The sequence below is a fragment of the Sminthopsis crassicaudata genome, chromosome 3 (genome assembly GCF_048593235.1).
Source record: "Sminthopsis crassicaudata isolate SCR6 chromosome 3, ASM4859323v1, whole genome shotgun sequence".
NCBI lineage: Eukaryota > Metazoa > Chordata > Mammalia > Dasyuromorphia > Dasyuridae > Sminthopsis > Sminthopsis crassicaudata.
Window position 1 is genome coordinate 635,494,194 of NC_133619.1, and position 15,932 is coordinate 635,510,125.

General features: G+C 51.2%; 1 protein-coding gene across 2 annotated transcripts; it reads left to right on the top strand.

The window, feature by feature from the left end:
* Nucleotides 1-1,126: 1,126 nt before the first annotated feature.
* TNFRSF4 (TNF receptor superfamily member 4) lies at nt 1,127-14,640 on the top strand. Of its 2 annotated transcripts, none has more exons than XM_074306627.1 (7): nt 1,127-1,716; nt 3,825-3,947; nt 5,683-5,784; nt 11,416-11,482; nt 11,739-11,809; nt 12,457-12,582; nt 12,785-14,640. In XM_074306627.1, exons 1-7 carry the CDS (start codon nt 1,575-1,577, stop codon nt 12,844-12,846), a joined length of 693 nt encoding a protein of 230 aa, XP_074162728.1. In that variant the 5' UTR covers nt 1,127-1,574; the 3' UTR covers nt 12,847-14,640. The 2 variants fall into 2 exon arrangements, with proteins under 2 accessions (XP_074162728.1, XP_074162727.1); XM_074306626.1 differs by having other exon boundaries at nt 1,128-1,716; nt 11,739-11,950.
* The last annotated feature ends 1,292 nt before the right edge of the window (nt 14,641-15,932 follow it).

Genomic DNA, 15,932 nt, shown 5'->3' on the forward strand with positions numbered 1-15,932 from the left:
AGAAATAGTCCAAGAGAGAGGGGATGAGATTGTGAACTAGAGGCTTTGTGAGTCAAGATGATTGGATGTCAGGGTTGAGGTGGAGGCAGAATCAGCCCGATTTAGCAAGTGACTGGAGGTCAGGGGTGATTCCAAGATTTGGAACCTGAGTGATTGAGAGGTGGAAATAGGAAAATTGAGAAAACCCTCTGTAAAATGAAAGGGGAGGCAGTGATCTCCAAGACCTTCTAACTCTTCTCCCAGAATGCTGTGAATTCTGGCAAGAACACCACAGCTCCCAGGGGTTTTAGAAAAGGTCCACGATTGAGAATGATTGGGCTTGATTATCTGAAACTCCTCCCAGGTCCAAATTTCATATGACTGTGATGGATAAATATTACAGAGTGCCCAATTTAGACCTCATTTCAGAAATATTTCTTTTTCTTTTTGGCGAGGCAATTGGACTTAAGTGACTTGCCTTGGATCACACAGCTAGAAAATGTGTCTTGTATACATATATTGTATTTAATTTATACTTTAACATAGGCAACATGTATTGGTCAGTCTGCCATCTGGGGAAGGGGGGCAAGGGAAGGAGGGGAAAAATTGGAACAAAAGGTTTGGCAACTGTCAATGCTGTAAAATATCCCATGCATGTATCTTGTAAATAAAAAGCTATAATTAAAAAAAAAAAAAAGAAAAAAGAAAAAAAAAAAAAAGAAAAGAACAGAAAAGAAAAGAAAATGTGTCTGAGGCCAGATTTGAACTCAGGTTCTCCTGACTTCAGGGCCAGTGCTCTGTCCACTAGCTGTTCCTAAAAATAACAATTTTTTAAAAACAATTAGAGCTACCCCCAAAATGGAAAGGGCTGCTTTGGGAGGGAGAACTCTTCTCTTGCTACAGAGATAGCCCCTTGTTGGGGATTTTATAACGATGGTTTCTAGCCAGACATGAGTTGAACTCGATTGCCTCTGAGGGTCCAGATCTTGAGATTATGGCACATGGGGCCTGATTGAGCAGGGTTGCTGGGGCTCCCTCTGAATCAGCAATTTGAGAAGGCAGCTGAGAAGGCTGCCCAAAAGAGGCCGGGTTTCCAGGAAAAAGGAAATGAGTCGTGCTCTGAACCATGCTCGGACCCCAGAGGGAATATAGCGTTCCAGGTTTGATGAATGACATTTGGAAGCTGTGGGAACCCAGAGGAAGCCCACCAGGGTGCTGACGGGAGCTGTCCACCAGTACTGAGGAGGACTCTGGGAAAGGAGGGGTTTGGTCCAGGCAACAGCCAAAACTGAGAGCAAGAGGGGACAGTGGGCGTGCCTTTTAGGCTTGACTACAGGGGGGTTCCTCCTTCTCCCCCAGAAGAGGAAGGAGCAGAGTCCCCCAAGCAGTCTCCGAGCCAAGCTGGGAGCCCCTGGCGAGTACTCTGTAGGAAAGTCTGTGGCGGGGCTTTCATCCAACTGAGACTCTGTGATTCTATGAAATAACAAGCAACGACCTCAACATCCGCTGAAAGGGGCTTTCCCTGGTGAGGGAGGAAGGGCTTGGGGCTCCTGAGTCCTCAGTGCGGGCAGAGGCCGCGGAGCAGGAGGCAGAAGATGACTGACCGGCAGCGATGCCCATGGAGGCCCGTGACTTTGCTCTGGCTCCTCGCCGCCCAGCTGCCCCCGGCCTCTCTGCAGCCATGCGGCAAGTTCTCCTACAGCTTAGAGGGCAAATGCTGCAACTATTGTAAACCTGGTGAGTCCTGGGGAAGAGGAGGCAGCCAAGGGTGGAGGCCAGGAGGAAGGCTTCATAGAGCCTCCGGGTTCAGACTGGCCAACTGAGCCAAGCCAATCATATTGCAGAGGGAGAAACTGAGACCCAGGGAGGTGACAGGTCACACAGGCAGGAAATAGCGGAGGGGGAATTTGAACTGAGGTCCTCTGATTCCAAATCAGGGACTCTACACCAGGGAGGAGGGAGAGTGGGGGAGTTGAGAGGAAACGGTGGTAAGTATTTTAGGAATAGGAGGAAGGGAACGGGTATTTATATATCAGGTGCTATGTGGGAGCATTTTGATCCTCCTAACAACCCTGGGAGGAAGGGGCTATTATGATCCCCATTTTACAGTTGGGGAAACTGAGGCAGGCAAGTTAAGTGATTTGCCCAAGATCATACAGCTAGTATGTATCTGAGGACAGATTTCAACTTGGGTCTTCTTTGTCTGAGGCCGGAGTTCCATTAAGCAGGAATTAGCTGCCGTGCACTACATATACAAGGTGCCAGACCCTGTGTCTGCTCTCAGGGAGCATCCTGATACTCCATCAGCTGTGTGCAGACAGGACATAGGGAGAGGCAGTCTTGGAGGGAAAGAGCCTTATGAGATTTCGGACTAGGCTGCTTCCACTGCTAGGGAGGCACGTCCCCTGCCTCCCCCCCCCCCCATTTTGTGGATGAGGATGGGGAAATGAAACTCAGACTTGGCCAGGATCACTCGGCGAGTACGCGGTCGGAAGCGGAATTTGAATCCAAGGCTTCCGCCTTTTGCCCTTGGTTCTCGGAGGACTGTGACGTGGGGAGGTGATGCCGTCAAGGTGGATTGAGGTAGCCATCTGGGTCCAGAGGCAAGATACAGATGGGAAGACCTGAGCTAACACTCTCGGTGAAGGACGAAGAAGAAGGGGAGTAGGCATTTATTAAGCACCGACTGTGTACGATGCCATGGGAAGCACTTTATAACTATTATCTCATTGGATCCAAACTGTAGGAGACCGGTGCTGTTATCCCCATTTTACAGGGGAAACGGAGGCAGTGATTAAGTGTCTTGCCCAGCGTTTGAGCAATCATTTGACCTGGGACTTTTGCAACTTCGAGTCCAGCACTCTCAGTGCCTCAGGGATATTAGGCTGCCAAACCCTAAGTAATTAGTGTTGAATATGCTGTGATTTAGAGCCAATATGCTGTGATTTAGAGCCACCGGCCAAAGGATGCTAGAGGGCAGGCATTTATTAAGCACCTATTATGTGCTTAGTTATTTTAGTTAGTTAATTTAGGATTTGTTAAGACCTATTATGTGCAGAAAACAATGTTGGGGGTTGGGGGCTCAGTGAGGCTTCTGATGGACAGCTGGGGATGAGCCAGAAGCCCAGGAGAGCTGGAATCATGGAAGGTGGACCTTGGAGGGGCTCTAGTGCCAGGTCAGACCAGGTTGTCCCGGGGCTGGGTTTGCCCTATTCCTGCGTGCCAGGGTTTTGGATCTAGAGGGGGAGGGGGATCCCAGAGTCCTTCTAGTCTAATTTTTATAGAGGAGGAAACTGAGGTTCATGAGGGGGAGGGGCTTGTCTGGAGCCTCATAGGAAGTAAGCATTGGAGGCTGGATTTGAATCCAGTCCCTTTGACTCAAAAGCACTTTCTCCGAACTGCACTTTCTCCCTCAATCTCCTCCCACCTTCACTCGGGCCGGGGCTAACCTGATCCACAAAGACTGCCCGAGTTCTTTTAGCCCCTAGCGCTGACCCTTGTGCCCGACACACAGTAGGTTCGAGCTGGCGGGATAGCTGCCGAGGAAGCTCGTTCTCTGAGGAGGGAAGAGCACCAAGGGGGGCAGGGCGGAGGGATCAGGGCAGGCTTCCTGGAGGAGGAATGAGCCTTGAAGGAAGGCGAGGATTCTGAGACTTTGCAGGCTCAGGGGGAGACGGGCAAACGCGTGGAGGTGGTAGACGAAAGATCGCCTTTAGGGGCGTCGCTAGGAGCCCGGCGAGGCCAGGGAGGACCCGGAGGGGGGGTGGGGAGACAGGCGGGGACGAAACAAGGATGGCAGCCGGGCAAGGGCGAGGCTCAGGGCAGCTCCCCGGCTCCCACCACAGGGTTTGAGATGGCGAGCCGCTGCACCAGCACCAGAGACACGGGCTGCAGACCCTGCCACCAGGGGCTCTTCAACGAGGGTTTCAGCAACGAATTCTGCCAGCCTTGCACTCAGTGCAACGTCGGTAAGCGCCAGTCCCACCCCAGCCAGTGCTCCCGCCCCTCCTCGGTGCTCCCACTTCTTCTTGGTGCTCCCACCCCTCACCTGGTGCTCCCACCCCTCCCCAATGCTCCCACCTCTCCCTGGTGCTCCCACCCGTCCTCTGTGATCCCATCCCTCCCCTGTGTTCCCACCCCTCCTCTGTGCTCCCACTTCTCTCTGGTGCTCCAGCTCCTCCTCTGTGCTCCCACTTCTCTCTGGTGCTCCCCAAACATGGCACCCCACATCCACAACCTTTTTTGTAAGACTCTCCCCCCTCCTGGTCACATCTCCTCTCATTGGATGGCATTGTTTGCTAGATCATCACATTCTTTGTTCTGAGGGCCCTCCCAGCTCTGACAGCCCATTTTACAGGTGAGGAAACTGAGGCAAACAGAATTATCCAGGGTCACTAGATTTGAACTTAAAATGAGTCTTCCTGATTCCAGGCAGTCTATGCGCTGCACCCCCCAGACCAACCATGACAGCAACCCAGAGCTTCTGGGTAAGACCGGCTCAGAGGCAGCAAAGCCTGGAGGGGCGCCCCCAAAGGCCCTGCAACAGAGAGCACAAGTGGGGTGTGGACAGTGCACACGCACACATGGGGTGGGGGGGGAGGGCAGGCCAGGATATATGTGCCGCCGACCCAGGGTCCCTAGTGTGCAAGCTGATAAGTGCCCATTGTAGCTGGGGAGAGAGAAGTGGGCCTCCTCCCTCCTCCTCCTTTTCCTCCTCTTCTCCCTCCTTTTCCTTTTCCTTCTTCTCTTCTCCCTCCTCCTTCTTTTCCTCACTCTCTTCCTCCTTTTCCTCCTCTTCTCCCTCCTCCTCCTTTTCCTTCTCTTCTCCCTCCTCCTCCTTTTCCTCCTTCCTCTCCTCCTCCTTTTCCCCCCCTTTTCCTTTTCCTTCACCTCTTCTCCCTCCTCCTTCTTTTCCTCACTCTCTTCCTCCTTTTCCTCCTCTTCTCCCTCCTCCTTCTTCTCCTCCTTCTCCCTCCTCCTCCTCCTCCTCTTCTCCCTCCTCTTTTTCCTCCTCTTCTCCCTCTCCCTCCCCCTCCCACCTCTTTCCATGGCCCCTATGACTCAGGAGGTCTCAGGAAACGCTAATTGAAAGAAGAGTGAATGAAAAGCCGGGGCGCGCTGACGAGCGCTGTACCCATTTCCTCAACCACAGAGGCAAACCTCAAACCCCGTGGGATCCTCACTGTTGGAGGTGTGTCGAGCGGCCCCAGAGGGGGCCGAGGGGCGGCCCCACAGAGACAAGGCCCGGCGCGACACACGTGTGATACATGAGGACGGGTTTGGTACGGGTAGATAGAAGTAGAGGCCATGTTTCTGTAACACGTTAAGATTTACAGGCATTCTCAGCCTTATCCCCTCATTGCTCCTCACCACAGCCTGAGAGGTGCTGTGATTATCCTCCTCTTACCGTGGGGGAAACTGAGGCAGGCAGCGGTGAGATGACTGGCCCAGGACCACCCTTCAAGGGAGCATCTGAGGCCGGATTTGAGCTTGGGTCCTCGGCTGCTCTTCCTCCTCTCCACCATTCCCTAGATCTGGCCGTCATGGTCCAGCCCAGCACAGTCCCGGACAGGAAGAGTCGGCGGGCTCAGCTCCCTTCTGTTCCTTTCCTGAAGGCCCGGCCGCTGGCCAGGGGTTCTACAGAGGCCCCACGCCAGGAGGCCAGCCTTGCGCTGATTCTCCTTTTCCCCTTCGGTCGCTCAGGGAGTGGGAGCCGGGTCCTGAAGAACTGCACCAGGTCCAGCGACACCGTGTGCCAGTGCACCCCAGGGACGCAGCCGGCTCAGTTCCCCAAGTGGGGAGTGGGTGAGCAGTTCCCCCCACCCGACCGGGGAGAGGGCTCTCAAAACCCCAAGTCTTCCCCTCCCCCCAGAAGGGATCAATCTGGGAGGGATGTGGGGGGAGGGGTGTGGGGTGTGTGTGTGAGAGAGGGTGTCAGTGTGTGTATGAATGTGTGTGTGTGTGTATGAGTGTAAGTCTGTTAGTGTGTATGTGTGAGTGTGGGTGGGTGAGTGTGTGTTATGAGTGTGTGAGTAATTGTGTGTGTATGTGTGTGTGAGTGTGTGTTATGAGTGTGTATGTGTGTGAGTGTGTTATGAGTGTGTATGTGTGTGTGAGTGTGTTATGACTGTGTATGTGAGTGTGAGTGAGTGTGTGAGTGTGTGTGTGTGTGTGAGTGTGTGTGTATGTGTGTGTTATGAGTGTGTGTGTGTGTTATGAGTGTGTATGTGAGTGTGTGTGTATGTGTGTGTATGAGTGTGTGTATGAGTGTAAGTCTGTTAGTGTGTATGTGTGAGTGTGGGTGAATGAGTGTGTGTTATGAGTGTGTGTTATGAGTGTGTGTGAGTGTGTGAGTGTGTGTGTATGTGTGTGTTATGAGTGTGTATGTGTGTGAGTGTGTTATGAGTGTGTATGTGAGTGTGTGAGTGTGTGTGTGTGAGTGTGTGTATGAGTGTAAGTCTGTTAGTGTGTATGTGTGAGTGTGGGTGGGTGAGTGTGTTGAGTGTGTGTATATGTGTGTGAGTGTGTTATGAGTGTGTATGTGAGTGTAAGTCTGTTAGTGTGTATGTGTGAGTGTGGGTGGGTGAGTGTGTGTTATGAGTGTGTATGTGTGTGTATGAGTGTGTTATGAGTGTGTATGTGTGTGAGTGTGTGTTATGAGTATGTATGTGTGTGTGTTATGAGTGTGTGTGTGATGAGTGTGTTATGAGTGTGTATGTGTGTGAGTGTGTGTTATGAGTATGTATGTGTGTGTGTTATGAGTGTGTGTGTGATGAGTGTGTATGTGAGTGTGTGAGTGAGTGTGTGTGTATGTGTGTGTGAGTGTGTGTATGAGTGTAAGTCTGTTAGTGTGTATGTGTGAGTGTGTGTGGATGAGTGTGTTATGAGTGTGTGTGTAAGTGTGTGTATGTGTGTGTGTGTGAGTGTAAGTCTGTTAGTGTGTATGTGTGAGTGTGGGTGGATGAGTGTGTGTTATGAGTGTGTGTGTGAGTGTGTGTTGAGTGTGTATGTGTGTGTTATGAGTGTGTATGTGAGTGAGTGAGTGTGTGTGTATGTGTGTGTGTGTTATGAGTGTGTATGTGTGTGTGAGTGTGTTATGAGTGTGTGTTATGAGTGTGTGTGTGTATGTGTGTGTTATGAGTGTGTATGTGTGTGTGAGTGTGTTATGAGTGTGTATGTGAGTGTGTGAGTGAGTGTGTGTGTATGTGTGTGTGAGTGTGTGTATGAGTGTAAGTCTGTTAGTGTGTATGTGTGAGTGTGTGTGGATGAGTGTGTTATGAGTGTGTGTGTAAGTGTGTGTATGTGTGTGTGTGAGTGTAAGTCTGTTAGTGTGTATGTGTGAGTGTGGGTGGATGAGTGTGTGTTATGAGTGTGTGTGTGTGTTGAGTGTGTATGTGTGTGTTATGAGTGTGTATGTGAGTGAGTGAGTGTGTGTGTATGTGTGTGTGTGTTATGAGTGTGTATGTGTGTGTGAGTGTGTTATGAGTGTGTGTTATGAGTGTGTGTATGTGTGTGTTATGAGTGTGTATGTGTGTGTGAGTGTGTTATGAGTGTGTATGTGTGTGTTATGAGTGTGTATGTGAGTGTGTGAGTGAGTGTGTGTGTGTGTGTATGAGTGTAAGTCTGTTACTGTGTATGTGTGAGTGTGGGTGGGTGAGTGTATTGAGTGTGTGTGTGTGTTATGAGTGTGTATGTGAGTGTGTGAGTGAGTGTGTGTGTATGTGTGTGTTACGAGTGTGTATGTTAGTGTGTGTGTATGTGTGTGTGTCTGTGTATGAGTGTAAGTCTGTTAGTGTGTATGTGTGAGTGTGGGTGGGTGAGTGTGTGTTATGAGTGTGTATGTGTGTGTGAGTGTGTGTTATGAGTGTGTATGTGTGTGAGTGTGTGTTGAGTGTGTGTGTGTGATGAGTGTGTATGTGAGTGTGTGAGTGAGTATGTGTGTATGTGTGAGTGTGTATGAGTGTAAGTCTGTTAGTGTGTATGTGTGAGTGTGTGTGGATGAGTGTGTGTGTAAGTGTGTGTGTTATGAGTGTGTATGTGTGAGTGAGTGTATGTGAGTGTGTGTGTGTAAGTGTGTGTGTATGTGTGTGTGTTATGAGTGTGTATGTGTGAGTGAGTGTATGTGAGTGTGTGTATGTGTGTGTGTGAGTGTAAGTCTGTTAGTGTGTATATGTGAGTGTGGGTGGATGAATGTGTGTTATGAGTGTGTGTGAGTGTGTAAGTGTGTGTGTATGTGTGTGTTATGAGTGTATGTGTGTGTGAGTGTGTTATGAGTGTGTGTGAGTGTGTGTTATGAGTGTGTATGTGAGTGTGTGAGTGAGTGTGTGTGTATGTGTGTATGTGAGTGTGTGTATGAGTGTAAGTCTGTTAGTGTGTATGTGTGAGTGTGGGTGGGTGAGTGTGTTATGAGTGTGTGTGTGTTATGAGTGTGTATGTGAGTGTGTGTGAGTGTGTTATGAGTGTGTGTTATGAGTGTGTATGTGTGTGTGAGTGTGTGTTATGAGTGTGTATGTGTGTGAGTGTGTGTTATGAGTGTGTATGTGTGTGAGTGTGTGTTATGAGTGTGTATGTGAGTGTGTGAGTGAGTGTGTGTGTATGTGTTACGAGTGTGTATGTGAGTGTGTGTGTATGTGTGTGTGTGTCTGTGTATGAGTGTAAGTCTGTTAGTGTGTATGTGTGAGTGTGGGTGGGTGAGTGTGTTATGAGTGTGTGTGTGTATGAGTGTGTATGTGAGTGTGTGTGAGTGTGTTATGAGTGTGTGTTATGAGTGTGTATGTGTGTGTGAGTGTGTGTTATGAGTGTGTGATGAGTGTGTATGTGAGTGTGTGAGTGAGTATGTGTGCATGTGTGTGTGTGTGTGTATGAGTGTAAGTCTGTTAGTGTGTATGTGTGAGTGTGTGTGGATGAGTGTGTTATGAGTGTGTGTGTGAGTAAGTGTGTGTGTGAGTGTGTGTTATGAGTGTGTATGTGTGTGTGAGTGTGTGTGATGAGTGTGTATGTGAGTGTGTGAGTGAGTATGTGTGTATGTGTGTGAGTGTGTGTATGAGTGTAAGTCTGTTAGTGTGTATGTGTGAGTGTGTGTGGATGAGTGTGTGTTATGAGTGTGTGTGTGAGTAAGTGTGTGTGTATGTGTGTGTGTTATGAGTGTGTATGTGTGAGTGTATGTGAGTGTGTGTATGTGTGTGTGTGTGTAAGTGTAAGTCTGTTAGTGTGTATGTGTGAGTGTGGGTGGGTGAGTGTGTTATGAGTGTGTGTGTGAGTGTGTGTTATGAGTGTGTATGTGTGTGTGTGTTGAGTGTGTATGTGTGTGTGAGTGTATGTGAGTGTGTGTATGTGTGTGTTACGAGTGTGTATGTGAGTGTGTGTGTATGTGTGTGTGTCTGTGTATGAGTGTAAGTCTGTTAGTGTGTATGTGTGAGTGTGGGTGGATGAGTGTATGTTATGAGTGTGTATGTGTGTGAGTGTGTGTTATGAGTGTGTATGTGTGTGAGTGTGTGTTATGAGTGTGTATGTGTGTGAGCGTGTGTTATGAGTGTGTGTGATGAGTGTGTATGTGAGTGTGTGAGTGAGTATGTGTGTATGTGTGTGTGAGTGTGTGTATGAGTGTAAGTCTGTTAGTGTGTATGTGTGAGTGTGTGTGGATGAGTGTGTTATGAGTGTGTATGTGTGTGTGTGTTGAGTGTGTTGAGTGTGTATGTGTGTGTGAGTGTATGTGAGTGTGTGTATGTGTGTGTTACGAGTGTGTATGTGAGTGTGTGTATATGTGTGTGTGAGTCTGTGTATGAGTGTAAGTCTGTTAGTGTGTATGTGTGAGTGTGGGTGGATGAGTGTATGTTATGAGTGTGTATGTGTGTGAGTGTGGGTGGATGAGTGTATGTTATGAGTGTGTATGTGTGTGAGTGTGTGTTATGAGTGTGTATGTGTGTGAGTGTGTGTTATGAGTGTGTATGTGTGTGAGCGTGTGTTATGAGTGTGTGTGATGAGTGTGTATGTGAGTGTGTGAGTGAGTATGTGTGTATGTGTGTGTGAGTGTGTGTATGAGTGTAAGTCTGTTAGTGTGTATGTGTGAGTGTGTGTGGATGAGTGTGTGTTATGAGTGTATGTGTGTGTGTGAGTGTGTGTTATGAGTGTATATGTGTGTTATGAGTGTGTATGTGAGTGAGTGTGTATGTATGTGTGTGTGTATGAGTGTAAGTCTGTTAGTGTGTATGTGTGAGTGTGGGTGGGTGAGTGTGTTATGAGTGTGTGTGTGTGTGTGTTATGAGTGTGTATGTGTGTGAGCGTGTGTTATGAGTGTGTGTGATGAGTGTGTATGTGAGTGTGTGAGTGAGTATGTGTGTATGTGTGTGTGAGTGTGTGTATGAGTGTAAGTCTGTTAGTGTGTATGTGTGAGTGTGTGTGGATGAGTGTGTGTTATGAGTGTATGTGTGTGTGTGAGTGTGTGTTATGAGTGTATATGTGTGTTATGAGTGTGTATGTGAGTGAGTGTGTATGTATGTGTGTGTGTATGAGTGTAAGTCTGTTAGTGTGTATGTGTGAGTGTGGGTGGGTGAGTGTGTTATGAGTGTGTGTGTGTGTGTGTTATGAGTGTGTATGTGAGTGTGTGTGTGTGAGTGTGTGAGTGTGTGTTATGAGTGTGTATGTGTGTGTGTGTGTTATGAGTGTGTATGTGAGTGTGTGTGTGTGAGTGTGTGAGTGTGTGTTATGAGTGTGTATGTGTGTGAGTGTGTGTTATGAGTGTGTATGTGTGTGAGTGTGTGTTATGAGTGTGTATGTGTGTGAGCGTGTGTTATGAGTGTGTGTGATGAGTGTGTATGTGAGTGTGTGAGTGAGTATGTGTGTATGTGTGTGTGAGTGTGTGTATGAGTGTAAGTCTGTTAGTGTGTATGTGTGAGTGTGTGTGGATGAGTGTGTGTTATGAGTGTATGTGTGTGTGTGAGTGTGTGTTATGAGTGTATATGTGTGTTATGAGTGTGTATGTGAGTGAGTGTGTATGTATGTGTGTGTGTATGAGTGTAAGTCTGTTAGTGTGTATGTGTGAGTGTGGGTGGGTGAGTGTGTTATGAGTGTGTGTGTGTGTGTGTTATGAGTGTGTATGTGAGTGTGTGTGTGTGAGTGTGTGAGTGTGTGTTATGAGTGTGTATGTGTGTGTGTGAGTGTGTGTTGTGCCAGGATGCACCTGGGCAGGTGACCATTTGAGCCTGGGCTCACGGGTGGGCTGGCAGAGATGGCAAAGGAGTGTCATGTGCTCAGGTGTGGGGAGCAGTCCCTGGGCCCCTCAGCCTGCCAGATCAGCCCTCCTCCCGTCCCCTCCCCTTCAGGCCTCCCTCCCTTTCCCATCCCCCCTCCTCTTCCCATCCCTCCTGGCCACTGAGAGGGACAACCCCCCAGCAGGGCCACAGAGCTGAGCCAGGGTGTCCTTGTCTTTGCTTCCAGAGTGCACCCCCTGTCCCCCAGGACACTTTTCTCTGGGAGAAAACACCATGTGTAAACCATGGACCAAGTAAGTGACCAAGGGTCCCGGAGGGGGCAGGGGACCCAAACTAGACTGGCACCCAGATGCCAGCCGGCCCTCAGGCCTGGCTAGGGAGGGGCCACGGAAAGGATGGGGGAGCCCCCAGCCTCGTGCTCCCTCTGTCCCAGGCCTTCCTCCTCCCAAGGCCCCCAACACCTCCTGGATCTCGGGGGCAGCAGGGGTGGGGGGGCTGGCTCCCTGCCCTCTGGCCCTGCCCTCACACCTGCCTCCCTCCCCCTTCCAGCTGCATGGCCACAGGCAGACAGACCCAGCGGGCCGGGAGCAGCAGAGCCGACGCCGCCTGTGAGGAGGCCAGTACGTCAGGGCCACACCGATCCCCTCCGACGCCCGCCAGGACCCCGGCCACCAGCTCCCCGCCCACAGTGCCCTTGCGGCTCACCACCCAGAGCCTAGGGGTGCTGAGCACCCTCCAGCCACAGCCTGACAAACCCTGGTGTAAGGACGCACCCTGGCGTCCCCCTGCAAGCCCTCCAGGCTGGGGGAGAGGGACAGAGCCCCCGGCGTCCAGTCCCTGGCTCTGGGCTCCGCTCTGTCTCATCCCCTCTTTGGGAATCCTCGTCTTTAAAATGGGGATCCTTCTCTTCGGTTCCTCTCTGCTCCCACGGCCGCCTGGGTTAGACCTGGGGCCTTCCAAGGGGATAGCTTCCACTCTCCTGGAGAGCATGAAGTCTCCACTTTCCAGCCACTTGCTTCTCCAGGGGAGCCTTCCCAGCAATCCCCGAGACTCCAGAGTCCAGGGCAGAGGGCTCAGGGCTAGGGCGCCTCCCATCACTGGTCCTGGGGAACCTTCCCAGCAAGCCCCAAGGGCAGGGGGCTCAGGGCTGGGGCCTCCATCACTTGTCCAGCGGAACCTCCCCAGAAAGCCCCGAGGCTCTGGGGTCCAGGGCAGAGGGTGCAGGGCTGGGACGGCAGCCACCTTCATCCTGGTCCTTCTCTTGCAGCCTCGTTCTCCGTCATCTTCCTGGTGCTTTTTCTGCTCTTGGTTTTTGGCTTGATTATGTTGATCCTGGGGATCTGCCTGTCCAGGAGGGACAAGAGGCAGCTGCCTGCAATTTGGAAGCCCCCCGGTGAGTGCTCCCTTCTCCCTGCCTCTCCCCACCTCCCTCCGAGCAAATGAACAGAGGACATGGGGGAATGGGAACAGGAGCAGCGTACCAAGTAGGGGAGGCTGCTGGGGGACTGGGGTCCTGAATGGGGGGGCTCCGTCTGCCCCTCCAAAGGTGTCCTCCCCCCTGCTTCAAGGTCAGTCCCTTCTCCCTCCATCCCCAGGGCCGTACAACTTCCGGATGCCCATCCAAGAGGAACACCAGTACAGCCTAGCCAAGGTCTGAGCCACAGAGAGCACCCATGGAGGCCATCCCCGGGCCCCACCTCCCAGGCTGGCTGGCTCCGCTGTGGGAAGGCTGCGGCCTCGGGGGGCTCTCTGCTGCTCCCTCTCTCTCCTCCCCTCCCCCCAGGTCCAAGCTCCTCTTCCTGCACCCAGACTCCTAGGCCCCGGGGCCTGTCTGGGTTTCCTCTGCATCTCTTTCTAAAGGCGGCCACCAGTGTCCAATGTAGGGAGAAGCTCCTCTAGTTCTAGGGGGTTTTGGGGGACTCAGCCCACAGAAAGTCCCCAGTCTGAGAGCTGGAGGGAACCTCCAGGACTGTCTTGTCCCACCCAAACCCAGTGAAGTCCCCCATAACATCTGAGCGAGGGGCCGACTGCTCCACAGCCGACGGCATTCCCCCGTGGAAGGAGCATGGCATCCGGCAGCTGGGCTGGCATCCCTGCGCTCTTGGAGGAATCCCCTGGGCTTTCCTGCTTCCTCTTTTCCAAAATGGGGATGTTGGTGAGATGCCCTCAGAGGCCCTCCCGGCTCTGCCTGAGGGGGGCCTCTGAGGAGTGGCTAACCATTTTATAAACACACAGACCAGAGCTTCTCCCACAGAAAGGTTCTGGGGGGGAGGGGTGGACAGAGGCCTAAGGAAGAGCATCCTCCCTCCTCCCATCTTTCCCCACTCCTTTCTTACCCCCATAATGAGCCCCAATGCCCCATCCCTGCTTCTGGCTTCTCCAGTCCAGATGCAGATTGCTTCAGGGCCCCCACTGTCTGCTGGGCTGGCTCAGAATGGGGGCTTCTCTGGCCTCCCTTCCTCTTCCTCGTTCTCCCCTCCTCCTCCTCCTCCTCTTCTTCCTCCTTCTCTTTCCGGTGCCTTGTTCCCTGAGGTCCCAGATGCTTATTCACGTTCTCACTCCCAGCCATGTTCTTCTTTACGGCCCTCTCCTCTTCCCATTCCAAAAAGAGAGAGAGACCCGTGGTCATTATCCCACTCTCCAGACATGGTACCCTCCCCTTTCCTTGGACCTACCCCCGTTTCAAGTCTCTGACACTCTGTCTCCCTTCACTTCCCCCTGTGTCTGGCCACTCTCTCTGGTCCTACCTCCCCTTTTCCTGTTTCTGGGCATAACCCCCATTCTCTATGGTAGCTGAGTCCCGAGCTGCTAGGGGTGGGATAGAGGGACCAAATGGGGTCTGCCCTGAATATTCACCCCCATGGGGTGTCCCGTCCTGTGCTTGGAGCCTCGAGTGGACCTTGGGCCTCCTTCCAGCGAGCTGAGTTTACCCTCTGAGACTGAATGGTAAAAGCTGAGAGCAGCCCCTGCCTAGAGGCCCTTATGCTGATGTCTGCAGCTCTCCATATGGTTTATTATATAAACTCTTGGGCCCGTGAGCAGGCCTGGAATCTGGGCCTGGAGGAGCTTTGCCCAGTGTGTGGAGTGGGGAGAGAAAAAGGAGGGGGGAGAGAGAGAGACAGACAGAGACAGAGACAGAGAGAGACAGAGAGAGAGAGAGAGAGAGAGAGAGAGAGAGAGAGAGAGAGAGAGAGAGAGAGAGAGACAGAGACAGAGAGAGAGAGAGAGACAGAGACAGAGAGAGAGAGAGAGAGACAGAGAGAGACAGAGAGACAGAGAGAGACAGAGAGAGACAGAGACAGAGAGAGAGAGAGAGAAAGACAGAGAGAGAGAGACAGAGAGAGAGACAGAGAGAGAGAGAAAGACAGAGAGAGAGACAGAGAGAGACAGAGAGACAGAGAGAGACAGAGACAGAGAGAGACAGAGACAGAGAGAGAGAGACAGAGACAGAGAGAGACAGAGAGAGAGAGACAGAGATAGAGAGAGAGAGAGAGAGAGAGAGAGAGAGAGAGAGAGAGAGAGAGAGAGAGGAAGAGAGGAAGAGAGGAGAGAGAAGGAAGGAAGGAAGGAAGGAAGGAAGGAAGGAAGGAAGGAAGGAAGGAAGGAAAAAGAAAAGGAAGACAAAAAAGTAAAGGAGGGAGAGAGCAAGACAGAAAAAGGAAAAGAAAAGGAGAGAGGAAGAGACAGATTTGCAAAGCAGAGAAAGAAAGGAAAGAGAAAAGGAAAGAAAAAAAGGAATAAAGGGAGAGGCAGAGAAAGAGAGAAAAAGAAGAGAGAAAAAAGGGAAAGAAAAAAGGAGAGAGGATAAGGAGAAAAGAAGAGGAGAGAAAGAAATAGAGAACAAGAGGGTGAGAGCACACCATGCTATTGTCTTCTCTAGTTCTCCTGCTGGCTCGCTGTGTGACCCTGCACAGCTTATTCAGCCGGTACAACTCTCCTGTTTCTGTGCTTAGCTGCAAGCCCCCATGTCCCCACCTGGGCCCGTGCCCTCCTCCATATGCTTTGGGCAGTTGGTCAAGGCTTTCTTCCCTCCGTGGCGCTCTCCCACCCCCACTGCATGTCCATCGGCGTCAGGGCGCACTGTTTTAAGTGCCCCTTGTGGCAGGATAACTGGCTGGGAGTCCTCCTGGCAAAGCCTCCTCTCCGTGCTCCTTGCTAGTGGCCGGGCTAGACAGCCATGTCCTGGGTCATTCTGGGAGCCATCGGGGGAGGGGTGCTGGCCATCTCTCCCTCCCTGTCCCTCCCCTGTCCCCATCCCCCCATCACACAGTGCTCACTAACATTGGCTTCTTTGTGAGAGGCAGGCAAGTGAGTGGGAGGATGGTGGGATGCACTTGAGTCCAGAAGACCTGGATTCAGATTCTGACTCAGACACATATTAGCTCTGTGATATCTGTGATATTTTGACCAGAGCAGGTTGGTCTGTCTTACTGAGTCTCGGTTTCCTCATCTATAAAATGAGAATAATAATAGCACCTACCTCACAGGATTGTTGTGAGGGCCAGAGAAAATCACCCAGGGAAGCACTTGCCAGCCTGGACCTGTGCTATTTACTGTTAGTGAGTGCCACATTCCCATTCTAACTGTCCATCCCTGACTTAGTCTTCTCACCTCTAAAATGGGTAATTATTACCTTACTCTTGATTTGAAAACCAGGAATCTCAATAACAAATAACAATAACAAAATAAGAGTCTCTGGCTACTTCTTCCCCCTACCCCAACCCTCAGGCAAAAATCAAAAGA